This window comes from Dermacentor variabilis, chromosome 7 (genome assembly GCF_050947875.1).
Source record: "Dermacentor variabilis isolate Ectoservices chromosome 7, ASM5094787v1, whole genome shotgun sequence".
Lineage (NCBI taxonomy): Eukaryota > Metazoa > Arthropoda > Arachnida > Ixodida > Ixodidae > Dermacentor > Dermacentor variabilis.
The window spans coordinates 162,107,020-162,130,517 of record NC_134574.1 but is presented as its reverse complement, the minus strand read 5'-3'; the positions used below and the strand labels follow the sequence as shown (position 1 = coordinate 162,130,517).

The window sequence follows — 23,498 nt, the reverse complement described above, 5'->3', positions numbered from 1 at the left end:
TCTGGGAATGCTGCGGGCCTAAACGCTAGAAAGTTGGGAATTGTATGCCTAATTTAACCTACATTTGTGCCTTCTTCGATCAGTCAGACATGGTTTCAACATTTCGCGCTTGTAAGCAATTGACGGCTCTGCTTCCACCTCGGTAGCTATACAGTTCTCGGAAATACAAACGAAAATAAGCAAGAAAGAATAACTTCAGATGTAGACGAAAGGAATGGACGCATATACGATGGTTCCGACGTCCTGAAAATCTGTATGTTAACTTTACAGCTAGCTGCTGTTGCTACTTGCTTTTCCTTATTATTTGCGTGAATACTGTAAACAAAACCTACCCGTCCTTTTTCTCTGTTGCTTTTGTGCGAAAATTTCGCATCCTCAAAGAAAGCCCGTTTTGTCACCGCGCCTCGTAAGTTGCTGCGGATAAGTTGTTTACTAACAGACTGTATCACTTTTCCTTCTTTTTTTCGCCCTTCGTCACCGGCTCAGACATGACTCGCTCTTCACTGCACTGCTGCTATCTTATAGCGATCTGTCTCATGGTGCGTCGTGTGGTAAAATCAATGGAACATGAAATCGAACATTACGATATACGTGTCCTGGTTTGCCTGCACGAAGTAAAATCGAAATGCGTGGTGCTGACAGTGCCCTCTGTACTGTGAAAATGAGGATGAGAGCGGCGACACTCCTGAATTAGAGCAAGAAGTGCATTCAACTAAGAGATCTACACAATCTCCCCGTTTTTTGACCGGCCGTTCAACCCGCGACAACCTCCGGTCACGGATAGCGTGATTATGGGGAACGGGCCGACGGCCTCGTCGAAATTGTTCTCAGATGGGATTATTTACAGCCACCACGGGATTACTTATGTGAGGAGAGGTTTGGGCAATTAACTAGGCGACGATGCTTCACCTGTCATCCGCCCATACTAGCGCGTCCACACCGAATACGGGGTCAGTGTGCTATCTCCCATCCCCTGTTTGTGACCAGTGATGTGCGTGTTTTTTCCACAAAGCTTCCTTGTGAGGGAAAGGGCGACGCACCTCCCGACTGATGGGACCTGATGTCATCGGCCTCCTCACAACGGATTGGGGGAGGCGACTGAACAATGAGAACGCAGGGGATAAAAAGAGCGACGGACGCCTGGAGTGATCGGCTGCTACAACTTCTTAATGAACTCATTTTGCTGTACTACATTGCATTTCTTGTAAATAGGTAATATAAACGTGTGTAAAACGTCCGGGATATCGGACCCAGCCTCACGTTCCCTCACTCCTCCGCGACGAAAGCATATTCTGCATCTTTGGACCCCTAGTCGCAACACTGTCCAGATTTTGTACTATTATCAGCCGAACAAAATAAACGTTGGAGCTGCTGGTGTTGAACCCTTCTGGCTCCTGTATGGCGATGTACGAGCTCTGGACGCTAGCGATGGCGCAGGCAATTCGATCTCCCCATGCAAATATCTCGTTGGCATTCATTTCAACAGCGGGGATCACAGGAAAGCTGACCCAGCTCTTCTAGCAGCCAAAACAGTAATTGCGAGAGCAACATCGTTGACAGTGTCGGCAACCTAGATCTAGATCATTCCGATTACTTCGCTTCAGACAGAACTGCAGGCCGGTGGCGATGAACCGCAGCACACAATTCCTTCCTCTGCATGGAATAACCACTGGTACGCTTGCACCTGTGTCTCCTGCAGTCGTAGTGTAGCCTGCAAAAGGTCTGCTTTATAGAAATCCGACAGGGGAGGTGCAAAGAATTTTCCGTCACCACTTCCAATGTGTATCGCACTTCTTGCAATAGTCGACACCGAAAGTGTAACGCCAAGCAGACGACAAGGCCAAGTGAAAGCCTCCGAAGCAACCAACGCGCGCGTGTTTCCGGGGTCGCACGGCCGGCGTGCGCGGCCAGGATCGCGAGCCAACAGCCAAGCCACAGCAACAGAACTCAAAGTGAACTACCTATTCGCCGGTTCTGCTTTCATCCGACCCCGAGTTCGCTTTGAAAATGGTTAACAGATGTGTGATGTGTTCATAACTTGCGATGCCGCGCCGCGGTCTCTCAGAGCCGATAACGCAAGCAAACTTCTGAGCAATAACGTGAAGCCAAGGGAACTGTTCGCTTTCCTAACCTTTATAAGATTCCGCCCCAGGGCAGCTGTAGTTGCACGGAGATGAAACACATTTAGTGTAGTGTTCGTCGCCTTACGTACGTTAAACGCAAGCATATTTGCAGGACATTTCAGCGTGAGTCCCTTCAAGACATTTAGTTTAACGTACGGGAAAGCAAATGCAAGGAAGACGTTGGAAGGTGGGGTGCCATCTGGTGTCTCCTGCCAGACGTACCCTGGCCAAGACAATCCATTAGCGACCATCCTGCTGTTGGTATTCGGACGCCGTGGAGGAACGAAAAGCTATATATATGAGGGAACATTGCGTCACGCTGCCAGCCTTGGCAAACGAATGCTCCGTGTGGAAACAGTGGTGGCCCAACACGTAAACTCTTGCGTCGAGATCACGGAGAAAGAATCGAGATTTCTGGAGAGATTTGGTTTCCAGTAGCTATGCCATTAGTTTTTATCCGGTGCGCGTTTCTTCGGCTCCCCTGTCGTGGCTGTGCCTTCAGAGTGGAAACACTAAAACTAACCACATACATTTACAAGCGATAGCGTGTTGGGCCCCCAGGTTCGCCTTCAATCGCGTTGTGATATGCTCCCTCCTATCCGGACGCGTCCCGTTAGGCCTTCGGCCTACGGGCACCGTAATCGCAGACGATCACAGAAATTGGACGCGCTATGCGCTCATGACTAACGTTTCATGTGAGTTTAGAGAAACCGAAACCTCATTTGAATACTTACTGGCAATTAACGCGAGTGAGGAGGTAACCATCACGAAAATTCACGCTGAAGTCGGAACCATGCGTGCCGCCATGTTGGACAACGCTATGCCTTAGCGAGCGTAAATTATTACATAACTGTGCTCGCGCCGCGCTTCAACCCCACCTCCCTCCCCTCCTTCCTATGTTCCACTTCTGTGTTGCTGTCACCTCCATTCTGAAGAGCAGGCAGGCGTTTTGCCCCTTCCGGTGGCAGTTGCCAGCCTGCTCCTCGCTTTCCCTTTTCTGTTAATTGTATAAATGTGTTCAAAATAATAATAATAATAATAATAATAATAATAATAATAATAATAAGGACCACTCGTGCTCCGGCACGGGTACGTGTAGTCTGACTTTTATTATCACTCCGTAAACGCAATCACTCTGTACTCAATGAGTTCTCTTCAATTCTCTGTGCTACATATAGTTCTAACCAGCATTTCATAATATGCTGGATGCCTGGATATCGAGGCATCAAGGGTAACATACTGACAAATGAAATCACTACATCCATAGCATCGGAAGCTGGCAAGTTTTCCATAGCTATTGATGCCAGTGGCTTGAAGCCTTACTTGCGCAGAAAACTAAAGATCTCCTGGCAACGTATGTGGGTCGCTGACATACCTATAATCCCTAAATAATTAGGCCGTATTTCGGAAATCGGTCATCATTAACAATGTCAGCGTATGTGGAAAGTATAAACAGTTAAGCTCAGCGTAATCAAGCCACATCTAAGAAATTAGTCATCACCAACAAAGTGACGACGAAGGAACGTCTTCTGTCGTCACAGAATAGGACACGCATGTGACACACACAACTACTTGCGAGAGTTCGTGGATAACACGTCCGTAGTAGCTGCGGTCAGAAGCTGTGGTCCACTGCTTGCAGGAGCGTCTAGAAGGAGAAGGTTAAAAGGGAAAGGCACTTTCTTGTGGCTTACCGACAGCATATCCCACTCCATCCGGTGTTGCTTCTTAGCGCAGAACTGTCTTGTGATCTCAAAACAGTTTTAGATTTGTTTTAAAAGGCTCTGGATTTTTTTCTGTCAACCCATGAAATCTTTAGCACGTCTTGTCACCTGAAGCTGCTGCTGCGATAGTAGCGTTTTCTTTAGCATGTGCCTCCAGTCCCTTGCGTTCAAAGGCCAGGATGAGGCCAAAGTGATTTTGGCACCAACACAGCTTAGTATATCATCCAGACGTAGCATATTTTTATATTACTAGAGCACTTCAATAGTCATTAGCGTAATTTTATTACATATATATGTTGTGCAATTCACATCGACTGTTATTGAGGCCTGTGTGCAGTAGTATTAAATTCCGCCATCGCAATTCTTTGCTGCATTGAAAACTCGTTATTACCATTTTGACTGTCATAGTCCAAGGCTCCCGTTGCCTCGCTAAACCCCATACATTATCATTACAATTATTGTTATTGTTATCACTTGCGGATGGTTCTGTCATTCACGCAGTGTTGAAAAATGGTGACGTCCAAAGAAAACTTAAGCAATCAGCACAGAATAAACATGAGTGGTATGAAAAATAAAATATGAAGTTAAATGAAGCTAAAACCAGCCCATAACATTTATCAACAAGAAACTAAGTTTACCATACGTTTACGCTTAAGAGAACAAATGGAACTAAGTGTACTCAAATAAAGTACCTCGGCGTCAAGCTAGAAAAGAAGCTTGACTGGGAACCGCATGTCAGTGCAATACGCCAGGAAACCTATGGGTAAATGTTTTTTTCTAATAAAAGAAATAGATGAGCACTATGCCTACATTTAAAATACGTGAATGAACGGTGGAACTTTTTTTTCCAGGCTATATTATCTCTCGTGAAATGGCTCCATAGAATTACACGGGGCAAGGCCGTTGTACTACGATTTCCAAAAAAAAATATTGTGAGGTGACGGTTAATACTGAATAAACCAATCCAGGGTACATTTTTTTGCTATGCACTTGATTTTGCACAAACACTTCGAAACCATATTGTCCTTCATCTCATTACACGTTTGGCGTACAACTTTAATGCTTTTTTTTTTCTACCTGTGGTAAAGTGTTCTGTATATACTGCATTTCTGGCGCACTTTACTTTTTATGCTGGAAAGTGCTTTTTGGTAAGTTGGTGACATTGAAATTTGAATTTTACAGCAATAGCAGCCGTATATTTGGTCAGCATTGGCGTGGAAGCCAAGGAAAGTAAGTTGTACACATTATATACATAAATATTAAATCAGCTGCAGGACCACTTCAGTCCTACATTTTTCCTTCTTCTTAAATCCTCATGTGGTTCTCTTAATTAAATTATAGAAATAATGCGTGTATATGGATGGTTTGCATTGCAATATCAAACAAGTGTGGCGCCGCGACGTGAAAGGAAACAACGTGGTTTACAAGAATAGTAAATTCAGCGAGTTGTAATACGTTCATTGTGTAGCTGCGCATCGATGCAACATCAACACGAAGAGTAATGCAGAATAACTCGCAATGAGCTGATTCCAACTGCCCAGTTCACTATTCTTCTGCAGTAAATTATTAAGTCTTCGACTTCTTTTTATGAGCTAACATCCACAGCTGTTGTGTCATCTCTTCTTGTCCGTGTTCTCTCGTTGCTAAAGAATGAGACGGCTTTAGTACTGCTGCAGGAGGATCACAAAGACCACATTTTCCTTTACACTCATGTCTTCACTGTCGAGGTCAAGTCGGCGGGATCAGTGATCTTCCGTGCAGAAATCACTAGTGTAATATTTGGGACAACGCACTGGACAATGCTGACTCTTGCGGAGCTTGAAGCTCTTTGTAGCACATCTTTGATTAGTGACTACAGCATCTTGAGGGATACCAAGGCAGCCCTACCTTGATTGCTACGCGCCATACACCTTGGAGCGTAATAATTAAGGTGTGACGGCGAACTAGTGTTATAAGCATAAGAGCACTTCACCCAGCAAAGGGCATGGTGTCATGACGGAGTGGCTTTCAAGTCGCGGTGGCATAATGGAAGGTGGGCCCGTAAGTTGATCGATTTCTCATTAACCCGTACCACTGCAAAGAAATGACACAGCAGTCAAATTTCTCATGTTGCTTGGGATTATATTACAGTCTATATAGAGCACACAAGGGTTCCGTCACATCCATGCTTTTCGAAGCGACCCCTCACTTCATCTCCTTTTCCCATCTTGTACTACCTCATACCCGCTCATACCTCATACCACATAGCCGCTCGTTGAATGCTGGCTGTTCCGTGGAGGAACGCACAGCGTGTCGCCGTCTCATCCGTTTTCCGAGACTGAACTGATCCGAAAGGAAGCTGGCGCAGCGCGCGCGATACCATTTCCTGCCCTTTCCCTCACCGGCGGAAGCGAAACGGCTGATTAGTTGCGCGCGCCTATTCAGCTGGAATCATTGCTAATGACTCACGCTCTGCAGCCGGCGCAAACTCATCAAACCGCTCTTTTCCGCAGGTACTCTGCTCTGGGAGCAATGGATTTTTTTGCGTGACCACGATAACGCCAATTGTGAGCCAATACAACCTTCGCTCGAAAAAATTAGGATTCAGTATTCATTTACAATGCTTCTATTTAAACCAGCAATCTGAAAGCATGGCCACGCAGTCCACTTAAGATTCCCCCTACATTCACTGAATTCAAAATTGGCATGTTGTGGAGTTGCTTTAGGAGTTTTCCAACCAGTGCTAATAATGGCTGTATGATACTCTGCCGCACTTCAATAAGTTACTTTCTACAAAGGCTCTGATTCCCTTAATATAAAGAGTCATTGCTCCGTACTCCCCAGCATGCTTGCTACTTCAATAGATGTAAACATCCTGCCTGGCACTGTTCACGGATGAGAACTGAGAAAAGCAACTACATGCCTTGTATACGTCATAAAAATGGGGAAAACGGCGAGTACCAGGTAATAATTCTGAAAGCACACATTTAACATACGCACTTTGAGCTTTTCCTATGCGTCACCCAAAGTGGCCACCATTTGTATAAAATATAAAATTTCTTCCGTTTTCGGTTCTTCCAGGGAAGTAGAGAAGCTCTTGAAACTTTTCACATACCGCCTACAAACTGGCCGAAAACTAGGGTTTACCAATGATCATTGATCTCCTCAATGACCTACGCATTACAATATGTACCTGCACATTGTCTTTCTTAATAATAATAATAAGAAGAAGAAGAAGAAAGCGTGAAAAGTGATACATAATGTTTTGGAGCGCTTATAGTCACATCAACAGATTCTCTGTAAACTTTTTCGCCCTGAAGTAAAATGTGGCTCCATAAAATCGCACTCATGTCGTTCATCCCACAATTAACCCTTTCAGCGTCACTGACGTAGGAGTAAGTACCCGTGTTTCTGTCCCGCAATGTTCCTCTTGACATGCATTCCTGTTGTCCGATACGGTTGTGAGGACCGCACCAAGCGAGCATATGTGTTATCCGTATGATTTCTTTTTCAATTACGAGCAACCATAAATAAACAGTTGTGTTCGCTTTATGATATCTTAGAGAAAAACCCGACGCTGGAAGTGCGTCACCTCCTAGACTTTAAAAAAGCTTACACCCTCAAGCGTTCATCTTGTGTCACAAAAATAGTCCTTATCTTGCCCGCAATACTTTATTTAAACACTGAGCGCAAAGTACTGCCAGGCCATGAACGATATGCGCGTCATGAGCGTGTCGTAGCATTTTCGAGAGCTAAGTATCTTGCGCAGTGTTTTCGAAAATGGAAACCGAAGTAGGGCAGATGACAATTATTCTTGCCGCACAACTTAACCCCAAAGGGTGCAAACGTATTTAAAAGTGAAAAATACCGGACACGGAAGCGGTTAAAGTACGGCATTCTGGAATATCGCGCACGCGACTGTCCTAAGCAACTGTTCTTCGATATTTGCTGGCGTGCTTCAATTTTGCAACTGTTACATACCCGTTGAGGTTTTATAGCACCTATATGGACATTCCAGGCTCCGCCGTCGCCGTGGTGTTCCGCATAAAGTACCAGTGCGATAATATTGCGGCCGCGTGCCGTATGTTGTGTGTGCGAGTGAAAGAATGCGAGGTTGAGCCGAGGATGTTGACTCGATCTCGTGTGTGCATGGAAAGAAGGCGGAGAGGGGGTAGAAGAGGAGGCGTTCTACTCCGGCGGCGGCTTCGTGTGACGTGGCTGAACGCAGCCGCGTGGGACCTGTCACGAACGCGATCTGCGATGGGGATGGAGTGTAGGCGCATCGAAGGCTGGTCATGATCGCTGTGTTCCCACCGCTTAGTTCGCGTTGAAGTGAGAGGCTGCATGCAGGTCAAATCGCTCGCTGTTGCTGCCATGCTTCCTTACGGCATTGTTTTGACAGCGAGTGTCCGCATCCTTCGAGTGAGGTGTGTTCATGTTTGCCTGTGCGCCCGTGACACCATGCTTGTTAAGTTAGTTAGTAAGTGAATCTTTACAAGCTTATGCAGCTGATAATACTACAGTAATATAATAGGCGAGACTGCGATTTTTCTTTTAAGTAAATGAATATTTAGTAAGTCATGGTTAGCTGTGCTGCACATGACTTATAATCGCAGGTTTAGTGAAGACCGTCAGTGTTATGGTGACAAGAGAAGAAATCTATTCTTTATTATTTAAGCCCTTCACTGCACTGATCTGCACTTTCCCTGTGCCGCATCGCCGGCGGCAAGAGCGGTATCCTCGTAACTGGCAATGCCGGGAAACTTACGCAAGGCACTTTACGCCTGCGTGTGAACTCCTTTTCGCTGTTTGCCAATAAACTTCACCAACAATTTTCGGAGGAGGTCCTCACTTCTAAACAGAACTTTGATCGCGTCAATAAAGATAATTATTTCATTAAATTTGTTGTTCGGTCGCATTTACTAGAAATGTTTATTTCATAATTGACTACGTTCACATTTTAGCCCCAATTGAACTCAAGATTGAAGGGACTGGTGCAACACTCATTCTTTTCCCACTTCGTCTTTCTGCCAGAACGAAAGGCAAGCAGAAAATGCGGAATTCCAGATTTTGATAATGCTACCTGTAAACGCCCAAACGAACGGCGTTATTATTACAACTCAACAGAGAAAAAATGCAGACTCATACAATATACGCCTTGCAAAAACAAGAATGTTTTTCACAGGCTTACGCAATGCCTAGAGACCTGCGCACGTAAGTAGAAAACATGTAAATTTGCTGTAGCCCACGTCCTCTTCAAAAAAGAGTACGGAACAATTTAGGCATTTTTCTGCTCACTCATCCAGAGTCTCACCCATCAAGAAATTAACACTACCAATCCTTTAGCTGATGGGAGCACTAGTTGCAGCCAGTGTGACCAAATATATTAATGATGTGGTACTTCATGATTCTATAATCACAAAGCTTTTGATTGACTTCTCTGTATCCCTGAGTTAGATCAGAGAATAAAAAAATGGGAACCATTCTTTGCGCTTAGAGTTCCTGAAATTCAAAAAATCATTCATGATCTTTTGCTGAATATCTTTTTTTATTTGAACACGACGTGCTGAAAAATGACTTTTCATTACAGCGAATTCACAGTGCCTAAAACCGGTAAATTGGTCACAAAGGGGACTGCACAACTACTACATATTCGATGCCAAAGAACGATCTTGCTATTTACGAAAGGGAATCTTTTACTCCGAACAGCCAACGGAAAATGCTTTTGAGCACATGTACAATTGCCAAGAAAGATGCGATCCGACTTACGTGCCCTATAATTAAAGCGACCCGCTTTGTTGCTTAGTTTCCTGGGGTTGGTGTGTCTGTCTTGCTACAGGCTGTCGGGTGGGCCGCTTTCACACCTCATATATGTTCAGATAGATATACAAAGTGTGTAATAAAGCACCGGAAAGTCTCTTATGAAACCCGTGCCTATGAAACCTGATCATATAAGGTCGACTTGCAGATATCTTTGAAGCAGAATGGTGTCTTAATAGTATGGTGAACTATATTTCGCGGGCTCCTCGACTTCGTTTAGTTGCTTTAATTTAGCTGTTTTGTATGTCTCACTGAGGTTGGATTGGTTCTTGGCCAATCCTTCATAATGGGTATGTCCCACTGTGACACATGAGATACAGCATTCCTAAATGGTGCTATATGCGTGTCATACTTTTCTGTGAATACACCGTGATCACCATTATTCCATCAAGAAGCATCAACTCGCCCACATCAAGGTATTGTTGCTTATACGTCTTGCACTGTGCATTCGCCTTACTTGAAGTTGGCATTTCGGCATAGCTTGTGAATGATTCATTGCGTAAACACAAAAATTGTATGACAACAAAGTTGTGACAGTCCTGGTTGCATAAACAAACATTGCACGAGATAACACTTTTCATTTGAAGAAAGTAAGCAAAACTGTATGCATCGTTGCTACTTATAAAGCATTAATTACCGCCTTTGCTTAAGCTTCGCTTCATATGAATTCCAACATGGGCGTTGGATCTGTATAATTTTTTCCTTATCCTAGTTTACTCTGGATTCTTATCAGTGTTGTGTGAACAATCGTTGTAGGCGCAATAGCATTTCATATGCGTTTCAGAAATTTATGTCGACATTTCTCAAACACATCTCGCTATATTGTTTCACGTGTGTTTGAGAACCGGTGATTAACACAATGCTTAAAGCAACCATTGATTCTATCATTCAAAGAGGGAAGATTATTTCCTAAATGCACTCGCACGGGCGGCTACGGTCTGCAGGTACTTAGTGCGTTGCGACACTACGAACGCGAGCACATTAGGGTCGGACCTTCTCGCGCATAACAGTCTTTCGCTAGCCGTGTCGGCTTAGCCAGAATAGGGGATCCTGGTGGCCGCCCGACTATTAGGATATTCATGGTCTCTCGGCAGAGGCAACTCAACAATTCGGCTTCGGCTTTACATAAAGGGCATCTGTGGTTTGACGAGCTGATCATCGGCAATCGGAAATTTTTACTCTGCCCCATTCTAACCCTTTATTTTACTATCTTATAAACTGTTTTCTGACAAAACCCAACTTCGAGTGCATTTCATTACATTGGTTGAGTTACACTTGGTAATATTCATCTGCAACATATACCATATGTCCCCCCTCTCTCCTTCTCCACCCTTCATCGTTACTACCTGTCACATCTATTTTATTATCATTACTCCCGATTTTTCTTTCAACTGTCGATAAGCAAGCATATTATTCCAGCTTTGAATATCTTTCCATAGCTTCCCGAATGAGTTCTGCGCAATCACTCACGGTGAAGGAGCGTTTATGAAAAGAAAAATTCATCCGATTGTAGCACAAAGCTACAAAAGAAATCCGCACGGGTTTCTCAGAAAGAAAGCTTCGCCATTGAGGAAAAATTCACCGTGGTCCGGGATTACTACCCGGTACGAATGCCTTTTCGCTCTATCATCTGGGCTGACCAGGAGACTGTGAGATCACAGCACGAGGCCATATAATTGGAAAACTCGAAGTAAACGGACAATGAAATTAATTAGCAACCCTTTTCGCAAATAACATAACGCGGCCGCTCACCTTCTAATATTCATCGTATAGTAAGTCAGAAATACATATTGCTGGGCTTGTCGGTTCGTATCTCTGAGTAAACCATAAATGGGATCGCTTGACCATAAATGATCGCAAATAATCATATTTATTGTCTACTCAGCTATAGTAAATCAGCTGGTCCCGCCCGTATCCCGAATGAATTCTTAAATTCCTACGCATAATTGGCCTTGAAATACCTCTTAATCAATTTTATCATATCACTTCAACAGCAGAAATTACCCTACGACTGGCTAATAGCTAATTTAATGCCTGTCTATGCATCTGGAAGCAAAAACAAAAGAAAAATTCGTCGGGCCGCAACGTTCATATGAGGACGGAATACCAGCTTCTGTTTAGGCCCCATATATGGACTGCATATATTATGAAATCATACATATTTTTTTTACGGCGCAAAACTATGCCGCCGCAGTCACCGCACCTCCAACGCCTCTGCCGCAACCGCTGCTGCAGCCGCGCCGGCACCTCCGACGCGCGTGACGTTATAACCACAGAAGCGCAAGCCACGTGTGCAGGCGCCATCGCCACAATCTTTCTCCCTCACCTTCTGCCTGCCTCCACTGCTGCACAGCCGTCGCCACACTCTTTCCTCGTCGCCCCTACCCGTCTCCATTCCTGTCCACGCACCGTGTCCGCGATACGGACTTAAGCCACCCGGGATACCTCTCTTCCTCTCCCCTAGGAACGCCTGCCGTGGATGAGTACGGGGGCGAGAGGCAAACAGCTTCGCTGTAAATGGCAAATCACTTATGTGGGATCCCGCAAGGTGAAGTAAGGTTCATGAAAAGAAAAATTGCCGTCCAGTCGATTCTGGAACGAAGCTACACTCTTAAGCAAAATTACACCCTTGTGCCACATAACGATAATCGTCATCTGTCTTGTCCGCATTTCCTTTCTTTAACGCGGCGAGCCCGGTACTTCCAAGTCGCCAATGGCATGCGCGTTATCAGCATAGTAGAGCATTCTCGACGGGAAAGCAGCGAACGCAGCGTTTTGAAGGAAGGAAACCCAAGCAAGACAGATGACGATTATTGTTGTGTGGCAAATATACACCCCAAAGGCTGTACATTTGCTTAAGAGTGTACCTGTACAAAGAAGCTGCCAGCCTCCTGGCCAGCTCAGATAGTAGAGCTATCATCTCTGGAAAGCGGTGCTCCCGTTTTCAAATGCCTAACCAATACAAGTTTCTTTTCAACTGAGAAGCTTCTTTTTTGTGCAACCCATGTGGGTGTTCTTATTAGCTTCGTGCCACAATCGCGTGGTTTACATTTTTCCTGTTCTTACATTAGGTAAAGCGCTAGTGCATAGCTGCAATCTGCAGGCTTTCTTCAACATTGACGCTTCCCTTGATTGGACTCGGAGGTGGGCGGCTACCATCTGCTACCTATGTTTGTATCTAACCCTTTTCCCGCCAACCTACGCCACTAAGGAATCTATGGTCGAATGGTTATAATGGTGCTGTGGGAACAAGATTCAAAACGAACCATCGAACCAACTTGAATCACTGAATAAAGAGTGGCAATGATACGTGCCGCTCTGTACAAAACTTTATTCGTGACGAGTGGTTTCATATTGAAAAGATTTCAAAATTACAACATGTGGAAATTCAGTCGCCTACTTTAATTAGCTGCACGGTTTTTTTTTTTTTATGTAGACGTTCTGAAGTTTCTGAGAAACGTATATCCACTAGTAAGAGCTGTATTGCAGTAGGACACACAGCAGTGCGGCCTTTGTAATTGTAGCAGTCATGTCGTTAGATTTGTAACTTTCTTATGTGTTAATCGGCTATTGTTTCCTGCTTAGAGGCAGATTAATTTTTTAGCGACCTGACAGACTAATTGCCGGCATTTTAGTGATTTCTTAGTTAGAAAAGTTCCTTCAAAAGGGACCTCCTAGAAAACACTTTATTATTCAAAAGCGGCGTGAACGCCATCCAAATTAGTTTTTTTATGACGCAAGGGCTCGCCGTGACCATGATTAATCAGCCTTGCGTTCTCATCAGTGGCCTTTACGTTGAGCTTATGCTTCACATCACTCTTGTCTCCATAATCTTCATTTTAGGCTCACAAAACTCAAGTTTATCTTTATTCCTTGCAAAATCGTTTTCAATGCGTCTTACCGCATCGGAATATGCACTTTCGCTAAATACATTGGATTTGTGCATGTTCGGAAGCGTAGCTGTAAATTAATTTACCGAAAAATATTCTAGTAAACGTTATGGTGATGCTTATAACACTGCAAGCGAATGACACACAGGTATCTGAGCATGTGGGCTCGTTCACGCGAATCTTGACTCACCGCTTCCGTTTTTCATGGCTTTCGGATGAAGCAATATTTCACATAAATTTCAAATATATAGGTAGAGGTAGAAGCGTAGTATTCGATCTGTATGAACGCCTTGTATTCGTTGTCGCCTTGTGAACATCCCGCGACCGCGCGCGTGGAGGAAAATTTAGTTCTTTACCGAGCGCCGAGAACTCGAAAGTATGCGGAGATCGCATGACTCGTGGGGCTTGCCGTCCCGAAGCAACGCTGCGGATATGCGAGACGACCTGATGAAAGGCTGCCGATTAATTTAGACCACCAGATTTTCTTTACGGGGCATCTGAATATAAGTACACGAACGTCTTTCGCATGTGGCAACGATCAAAATGAGCCCTCCGTGGCAGAGTCGAACCCTCGACCTCGTGTCCAGCCCCAGAACGCCATGGGCCCAGTTTCAGAGGCGAAAGATTGTAGTAATGTAAACTAAATGGGGGGATGGGGGGGGGGCCTTTTCGTCCAGGAAAATTTGGTTACTCGCTTTCTTTCGAACCGTGCTGTATTTGTAAACTTACAAACCGCAGACGAACGCAGAATTTCAACAATCATCATCCCTTGTTATGTAAATATATTAGTGAATTAAAAGCCCTCTACCCACTGGTGGTAAATCATCATCTGCACGTACAATATAAAAACCTGAAACGTAGCGGTACATGTTTTATGTCACGTTAGCGTATATCACAGTGTTCTAGAGCGCCTACATTACATAGAGCGCCGCGAAATCCGCTGGCACTTGAAATATACGACGCATTCATTTTCTTGTCATCGGTGACAAAATTCACTCGAAAGTTTTAAAAATTTCTGTCTCAACTTTGCTACGCGCCTCAAAAAATTTGGCGACACTGTACAGCACAGATTTCGTTTAGACAAGACGGTAATGTAAAGCGCAACATTTGGTAGGTGTATTTAGTCCTTGCCCGTGGCATCTCCCAGATTACGCAACTGCCCGTATTTAGCTTCCCATCTCTGCGTTTTAAGTTCGAAATAGTACTTAACGTGTTATTATTTGTGTTAATACCTGTATTATATCGGTGAATTAGTGTTTGCTCATAAATATCAGGCAAAGGAAGTAAATTAAGTTTTTTGAAAAGAGGACGCATAGGTGTGTCGTGGGGAACATCCAGAATACTACGGACGGCCTTTTCTTTTTTTGTCTTATGTGTAATGTGGGGATATTAGAAAGTGTCGTAGTACCCCAAAAAAGATGGCAATAGTTAATTTGACTGAGAAGCAAGGACTTGTACAGTTGGACGATTTGGACAGCATATTCGGACCCGTTCGTCATTCTCAAATGCTTGAGTGAAGTGAACTATGTCATCGCTAAAGTGAAGGCTGATAACCGCCGTTCACGCAAGACACAAGTTGTGCACGTCGCACGATTAAAACCGTACCATCAACGGGCACTATGACTTGCTCGGTGAGCTTTGTCTCCCGGAGGAAAATGTAACGCCGCATCGGAGGAACGTAGAAGAGAAACAAGAAGCGGCGCGACGTTTTTGGGGGGATTGGCTTTTTCGTACCGTCCCATTTCTTCTCTAGCCTTTTTAATGGAAATAAATCCATTCTACATTCGTAACAATACAACCTTGTAATACTTAGGTTGTATCCGACTAAAGGCATCGTGCTGTCATTTAGTGTCACAGACCCTATTTTCACTTTGTCAAAACACTCATCTATTTTCTCCAAGGAATGGTTGCGCGCTTGTTCTAATTTTTAGGGGATCATCGCAATCATTATTCTTCCACAGCATCAGCATCACTTCACATCACTTTATTTTCCTTAAAGACCCGTTTTGGGGCGCTGCTTAAGGGATGGCGTTTCAGGCAGTTTATGTTAAGCGAGTAACCAGGGTCGTTGAGCAACTAAGGCTTCGATGCAGCCTTTTTACGAGCATGCTGTGTCAAGTGAAGATTGCTTTGCACTAAGAGTAGCACAAGGGAACTGCGAGTTCGTTGACTACCGCTAAATATCCCCTCTGCTATTCGATGCGCACGCCTGCACAACCATAGACAACTTTGCCAGCATCTGCCAGCATCTTTGCTCACAGCAGCTGTGAGCGGAGAGCCAGGTTCACGTTATCTCACACCTATCTCGGCAATGTTGTGGGGCTTGGGCGTTCTGATGGCTTGATAGAGCTGCGTCGTGCGCTGTTCTTAAATAGTATAGTTAAAATTGATTAAATTATGGGGTTTTAATTACTTGCCAAAACCTCTATCGGTTTATGAGGTACGCCATAGTGTGGGGCTCCGAAATAATATGGGCCACCCGGGATTCCTTAACGTGGACCTGAATCTAAGTACACGGTTGTTCTTGCATTTCGCCCATCGTAATGCGGCCGCCATCCACGCCCGAGCTTTGATTCCGCAAGCTCGTGCTAGGCAGCCAAACACCATAGTCTCTAAGCAACCACGGCGGGTCTTACGTATACACCGTTTCTTTATGGGCGCCACCATATTGCTGCGCAGTGGCGCCATCTATGGGCAGTCGGCATGCTGGCTTGGGCAAGCGCTCCGTTTTGCATGGCAGGTATACGCTCGGCGCTGGTTTCTGGCGTTTGTTTTCACGCTCGTGCTGTCTATTTAGCTTGACGTGCGTCTTTTATGTGAAAAACGGTTCTGTGAGACGTACTGAAGTGGTTTAAGTCGGCATGGCCGGTCTTTCTGCTGGCGTTGAGGCGGACGGAGCATGCAGCGCGATCTGTGCGCGCGTGTTTGAGCCTATATACAATCATCCTCGGAGCTCAATTGTGTACTTCTGAAAACCGAGTTTATTAATGTTACCATATATCAATATTATTTAGTTCTAAACTGCAGTTTATGAGCAATGAAACATGCACGACGATCGTAACAGCGTGGGTACCGTTCTGCTATGGTAGAAGTTGAGCTGTTATACTATGACAGGCGTTCAAACTGTTAGCTGTAGATTACATTGAGTGGCTACTTGGTTCGGTGGATGAGGTTACCAGCCCTGAATATAATAGTTTTAGTTAGTAATAACAGCATACCTTGCAGTATGAATTAAGCTTTTCCAGCAAAGCGACCGTAAACGAACTGCGCGAGCGTCCGCTGTGTGGTAAATGCTGGATTACATATATCTGTTCTATATAGCGCATGGTCCGAGCATACGGCATCAACGTTTATAGTTCTATAAACGTTGTGCGGTGTGACTATGCGAGGTCGTATTGCGGCATCAGCCCGTTTTCTCTTTCTTTTTCGAGAAAGAGGATGATAACGGAATTTTTCTTTCGGTTGTGTTGATTTCGTTCTCTACGACGCACTCACACGTATTACCTCAATTTCGGCCTGAAAGATAGCTATCGCATTGCTTTTATGCGATCCCTCGCATATATTACGGCTTTACAGGGCAATGAGGGCAATGCCGAAGTACGTAGCTTATATATGTGTATCATGCTGGTTCACCAACCGAAGTGATCGCTGTGTTGAGCAGCGCCATCGGCCTCATGCAGGAAGGCTAGTGTAGACATACAGTGATTTCAAGCATACTAGACTTGAAATGCGCCAGAACGATGCTGGCATATCACAAATATTTGATAGCACCTGCCGCTTATATGTGTCGTGGTTGCCTTAGATTGGCCGTACACGAGCAAGCGCTCCTATGTTTTATGTTTTTAGTCCCTACGCCAAGCGATCAGATATTGTGCAGATTTACCATTTAGTGTTGGTAATAGAGAGACACCGGTTCTCTTCGTTGAATTAAAACCGATATACGCAAACTAGTTCACAACACATACACACGCCGCGGCTGATGATGTGCGTCACATGTTTGCGCCCCTAAGCGATATTTCCGCGTACCGTAATTACCGATACACCGAAAGGCTTCCCCGACGACCTTATATGAGCGGACACTGCGTAAATTTCACAAAGTACGATCTAAAACATCTCGAAATCGTACCGCAGCACGCGACAGCAATACTTTCAAGCAGCGCCGCGTCGGATCGCCCAAGCCAGAGAGAAGGAAAGGCTATTACGCCCACCCTTTCCTCCTCGCCCGATGAAAAGGTCTATAGTCGCCGAAAACCAAAGAAATACCACGGCCGCTGCATAAAAAAAAATAGTGCGTCCTTCCACGTCAGGCGGGCTGCAGTGGGAGCGAATGTCTCAGCCGCAGTTGCACTCTCGGCGACTTGGCTGGGCCGAACGTCGCTAGCTGTTGGGCATGGGACGCGTCGGTTTCCATGGGCGACGGCGTTCGAAGCACGTTCCTCAGAATTTTCTGTGCCGACTCCAGACAACAATCCCCGATTGATGGCGCCACGGCGGATGACAGCGTTATCGACGCACGCGGCAGGCCGCACCTTTTACCACTTTTACTACGCAGCTGTTTATGCGGACCCTGTGCGGTCGTTGTCGCACTTCGCTAAAGCAGGGGCCACGTGACTTGGCGGGAGAGGAAAAGAAAAGCTCAACAGGGGGAAAGGGGTCGGAGTCACCCTTTTCTCCCTATAAGAATGCTATCTTATACGGGAAACTTGTACGGTCGTCACACGGTGCATTTTCGGCGATGGAGCCAGATCAGCATCGAATTTATCGACGATTGAATATTCCACCCTGTGCCGCGAAAGAAACAAATGTTATACTGGCGGTTTGCGGCCAACGAACACTGTCCAGCGATTGAAACGCGATGCTATAAGCGCATGGATGCCGGCACTTCTTGCGCCAGTCAATCGTCAAACCAATTCAACCAATCGTCAAAGCGTTTGCAGTGCCCGCATCTCCAGTGCTGGGTCTTGCGCGCAATATACGGAGCTTTGGATTAGTGGTTTCGAAAATTACATCCCAGCTACAAGTATGGGAAGACGAGTAGTGCGTGCAAGGTAAATATACCTGGTAGCGAAGCTTCTGTAGAAGCCCATACGTTCAAAACATGGCGCTTTATCGGAGGTTCATTGGGCTTTGCACCATCTGTGCTACGAGGGAACACTTCCGGCGGGAAAAAAAATATAATGTGACGCCATATCCGTTAAGAACAGAAGTGACGTCATTTTGTTGTCGAAGGCGCAACATTTGTTCCTGTTTTTTTTTTTTGCCTTCCATTAGCGCAGTATATTAGAATGCCCCGCCATTCTACTTTATGGGCGGGTGGAGCTTTCATCGTGGAAAGCGATGCAGGAAAACGCCTGCCGTACGGGTGTCCAAATCGCACCCCTGCACAGAACATACTTTCTTAGAGGCCGACGAAAGCTTTAGGTGTAGAGCGCTGGTACTATCGTCGGACGCCAAGCCCGTCGGCCAGTGCAGTCCCAAGAAAATAACTAAACAATTATCTGGCGGTCGCAACTCGCTACTTTTTACTGAACAGGTTAAGATGCGATGAAGCTACCCGCGTCACGAAATTCAGAGAATCGTCAGCAAGCAAAGCAGCACAACGTGTGAGGGAGGCGTACTATAAAACAGGTGGACTTTACGAGCGCGCCTTTCTGCACTCTTTCAGAGCTGCATTGCATTGCAAGTGATAGCGACGTCAATGGGGCAGCGGGCGTTGACGCCGCTGTCCACGCTTACAATGGGCGCTGAAAAAAAGGAATTTATTGATAATAATAAAGTATAATAGCGTTTTTTTTTTCTTTAATCGTCACGCATATATAAAATTGATAGTTGTTTTATTTTCTATGAACCAATCTAACTGTATCTCACTTTAATTAAAGACATTTTTTTATCTTTTCTCAGTGTTTGTTCCATCCAAAAATTGTCGCGCTTCGATCGCTGCTCCCATAGCCACCCTTACTGATGTCGGTGACAATTTGTTCTGAACCCGCTTTTCACCCGAAGCTTCGCGACCTATTTGGATCGACCTTGGTGCGTACTCCTGAGGAAGCAGCTGCCTACTGCGAGCGTCAGCGACAGTTGGCTCGTGAACGGGCTCGTCGTCGTAGGTCCGACCTCGAGCCGCGTGTCACAGATGTCGAGTGTAGACGACAGCGCCGGGAGGCCGAACCCGAGCTGCGCCATGCAAGTCAACGCCCAGACAGAAACCTCACGCGCAAAAAAAAAAAAAAAAGAGAGAGAGAGAGAGAGAGAGAGAGAGAGAGAGAGAGAGAGAGAGAGAGAGAGAGAGAGGGGAGAGAAGAAAAAAAATTGGGAAAATTTCAAAAAAGAAACACTCCTAAAACATGCTCACCACGTGAAGCACGCGAAAGATAAAATGAGGTGAAAGAAGACTGCTTGCGAAGTTTGACTTGCATGGTGTAACATTCGGCGTAACTAGCACAGCTTCGTTGTTCGACCATCTCAGAGCGGCAGGGGTTTACACAAATAAGCTCCACCCACAAAATAGCATTGCACCTGCCCTTCACGTCTCAAAGAGAGCGAAGCCAATTGAAATCGGCTCACAGTTTAATAGCTTTGCCCTGGTAACGTAAACTCTATGCTTATTGAAAAATAAAAGCTAGATTTTTTTTTCAATCTAAATTATCCACTTTGGCTTAGCATTGATGTTAGGGTTCCTCATACAAATTGCTAGGACGTTCAGGTTTCAGCTGAAAACCGGGGACACAAAGATGGATCTGTGCGGAGGAAATAGACGCTCGACTTCTGTCGAACTCTTCTTCTGAAGAGTTCGACTGCGTACATTGACCTCTGTGTTCCTTTGCCGGATCATCGCTAGTGACGCCAGCGTCCGGCTGGGCGATCCCTCCGTCGGCTTGACGCCTTCGGGGCTTCGACGCAGACTGCGTTGCTGGCTTTTGATGACATTTTTTCGTGAACGTTGATGTCGACCGTGCCGCCGCTGCCACACATGAACAGCTGTGTCACTCTCCTTAAGAACTTCGCTGAAAAAAATATATATATAGTAGTATACACCAAAGCGACCCTGACAAATGCTTCGCTTCAGGAGCACCACCGAGAGATGATGCCGATGCCTTTTTCGCTGCTTGTTGAAATAGCGATGGCCGAGAATGACGAGAAACCACATAATAAGAAACTACTCATTATGACGTCCGGTCTTTACGCCTCAGCTTAATATGTATTCTATATTTGTATCTTTCATGTTTCTTTTCCTCAAAGCGATGAGCTTGCAAGGGAAAGCGTTCTAATGACCTCGGAGAGCAATTCAGCTGGAGCTGCTGCTTTCAGCTGACAGAGACCTGCTGAAACTAGGCTTTTCTGATGGCTTTGTGTAGGTTGTTTTCTTTACATGCCCGGGAACTGCAGTAAGTCGTAGTGTACTTGTGTATCCAACACGATGAGAGCAGTATTCGTACCTAAAAGGAAATGCAGCTGGTAATTGGCGCTGTCCAAAGTTTATGGCCCCGGGGCAGCCTGGTAGCGTGCGTTTCACGTATAGCCAATATAGATGCGTAACCTGCCAACATTCATTGAGCGCGCTATAGCCTAGTTCATTTACACCCATAAAATTAGGGTGTAAAATAAGAAGGGTGTTGCAAGGGTGTTTCCTTGTGGAAAACCCTTTTCTGGAAGAAAAAGGGCGTTTCATGTTTGTCTACAAAGATGAAAAAGCCGGAACACCTCTATTACACTCATAAGGGTGTGAAAATTTTGAGAGTAATAGTATCTTCGCATTTACTCCGGTTGAGGTGATAAGAACACGATCTACAAGAGAACTTTCCCGCCAGGAGATGTACCATAACTTCAAGAACTTCGCGATGCCTTGTGTCTCATAATAGAGAGAGGAAATGGAACTAATTCTGTGTCATAAAACAGCCTATTTAATGTGACCATTCAAATAAAACAGCCTCGCTAATATTACCACTTTGATTTTATAATACGCAACTCACACAGGTAATAACCGTCACATGTTTGTAAGCATGAAGGAACGTCTCTAAGTGCACCAAGAACTGTATAACGCCTTGCAAACACGCAGAGATGCACAGTATGTCTCCTAGCGTGCCTCTTTACCCCGAGGTATTTTTTCACTGTCGACGTGCCCTGGCTTTGTGCATGCAAAGTCATGTCTTGTGCGTCCGACGTAATTTGTCTGACGCCTACAGTGCACACGCGCCGAGCTCCTTTCGAGACGCCCACTAATATATCTAAGCAATTGAACTTCTCCCAATGCGTCGCCACGCAAGCGCAGACGACGCAGGCTATGTTATAGCGTCGGGCGTCTTCCCACAGGCTGTTTTCCCAATATTTTGCATATCACGATCGCGATACGCGCGAGGCGACTCGGGACGAATATTTCAGCAACACACTCTCGCAGCCGCTTCTTATTCGCTTGCCCACGGCACACGCGAAGGAGAGCAAATGGCAGGAGAGCCGAAACGTCCACTTCATCAATATGAGCCACAGGGCGAGCTACTGGGCGCGTAGGCTTGTTCACGCGTGCTGCGGTGAAGGAAATTGAGCTGCCACCATAGAGTAGGCGAGATCAAGATAATCGCGAAGGAGTTGATATTCAGGCCGCCCAGTATGATATCTTGAAATTGTTCGTTCGCATCAGTCCAGTCTTCAGAAACTGCTGTAGCCATACACAATGAGCTCAGCTATTCTAGCTAACACTTGGTGTGTTTCTTTCTTTCTTTCCTTCCTTCTTTCCTTTATTCTTTATTTCTTAATTCTACCTCAAATGCCCCTGTATTTGAGTATTACTTGATGGGTGGGCTCTTACAAACAATGGATGATTTCTTCGATGTGTTTATTGAAATAATCGGGATTGCAGTGGTGCCCGGCGTCGGCGGGTAAGTGCTTCCAGTCGATTACTGTTGTGGCAAAGAACTTTGCGAGCGCAGCAGTCCGCGCAGGTAGGAGATGTGCGGCTCTAAGTTGAGTTTCATACAACTCGGAGATAATGCGGCTGGCGAACTTTACGAATGGTGACGGCATGTCACTCAAAGTACCATTTCGTTGTCTACAGGGGAATTTGGGATACGTCGGTAAACGACACCTCCGTGCTGCTAGAAAGGTCAGTATGTTTCTCGGGTCTAACGACGAGATTGTTCACCGACAAAAAAATAATGTACTTTCCTTTGTACCTATTTCTACGTTTCTGTCTCCTCCTTTCATGTAGAATAGGCAGGTGTTGCAAGTGACCCTTCCGGTGGCAGAGGCCAGCCGTCTCTTTGCTTCCCCTTTCCGGCAATGCGCATATATCTTTTCAAAGCAAATAATAACCAGTGACCCCTTATAAGCAGTACGCGGCAAGTCGGAAACCAGGGCTAGCATGCCAAATTGGGGCTAATTTGGTTGTTAGAATGAACGACGCGCAAAGCACGGCTGAAAACGAGATTTGCTTTGGAGAGAGGTACACAGTGTAAATAAAAAAGCTTTCTTTAAATTTGTTCTCGAAACATCTGTACATCTGCATTCCTGCCTTATCTAAACGTGAAAAATTTATCAGGCTCCCAACCACAATACCGAGTGTTTCAAACGCTGTCTGAAGATATGAAGCGGCATGTTTTACATATATTAGGTAGAGTACTGTATATGTACGACGGTTTCTTTCAATAGGCGCCTGTTTCTTTTCATAAGTCCCGAACTGCTACAGCGCGCAAAGAATTGACGTAAAGGGGCTTTCCGATATTCTGAAGCATTCCGAATTTATAAACATATTTACAGCAGTAAAATGTTCCGGTCATTATGGATTAAGTGAGCAGTCACTCTATGTAAGAACACAACGATTCGAGGTTCCACATTTCTCCAAGCCCCTCGGTTGGGTCATGTGGCGACACTTTAAGCAGCGGCGTACACGACCCCGGAGCATTAAAGAAACTAGCAAATTAGCACGGTTAGGGTTATGATGCGTACTTTCGATAAGATAATAAGGTAATTGG

General features: G+C 45.3%; 1 protein-coding gene across 4 annotated transcripts in view; it reads left to right on the top strand.

The window, feature by feature from the left end:
• Window positions 1–23,498, top strand: part of LOC142587247 (xaa-Arg dipeptidase-like) — a 147,298-nt gene that overhangs the window by 81,917 nt on the left and 41,883 nt on the right. For 2 of the 4 annotated variants that reach the window (XM_075698118.1, XM_075698115.1), the window contains exons 2-3: window positions 5,027–5,074; window positions 8,858–9,037. In XM_075698118.1, coding sequence (XP_075554233.1) covers window positions 5,027–5,074; window positions 8,858–9,037 — 228 coding nt within the window. The remainder of the gene's footprint in view (window positions 1–5,026; window positions 5,075–8,857; window positions 9,038–23,498) is intronic. The other 2 variants (XM_075698116.1, XM_075698117.1) reach the window with 1 other exon arrangement.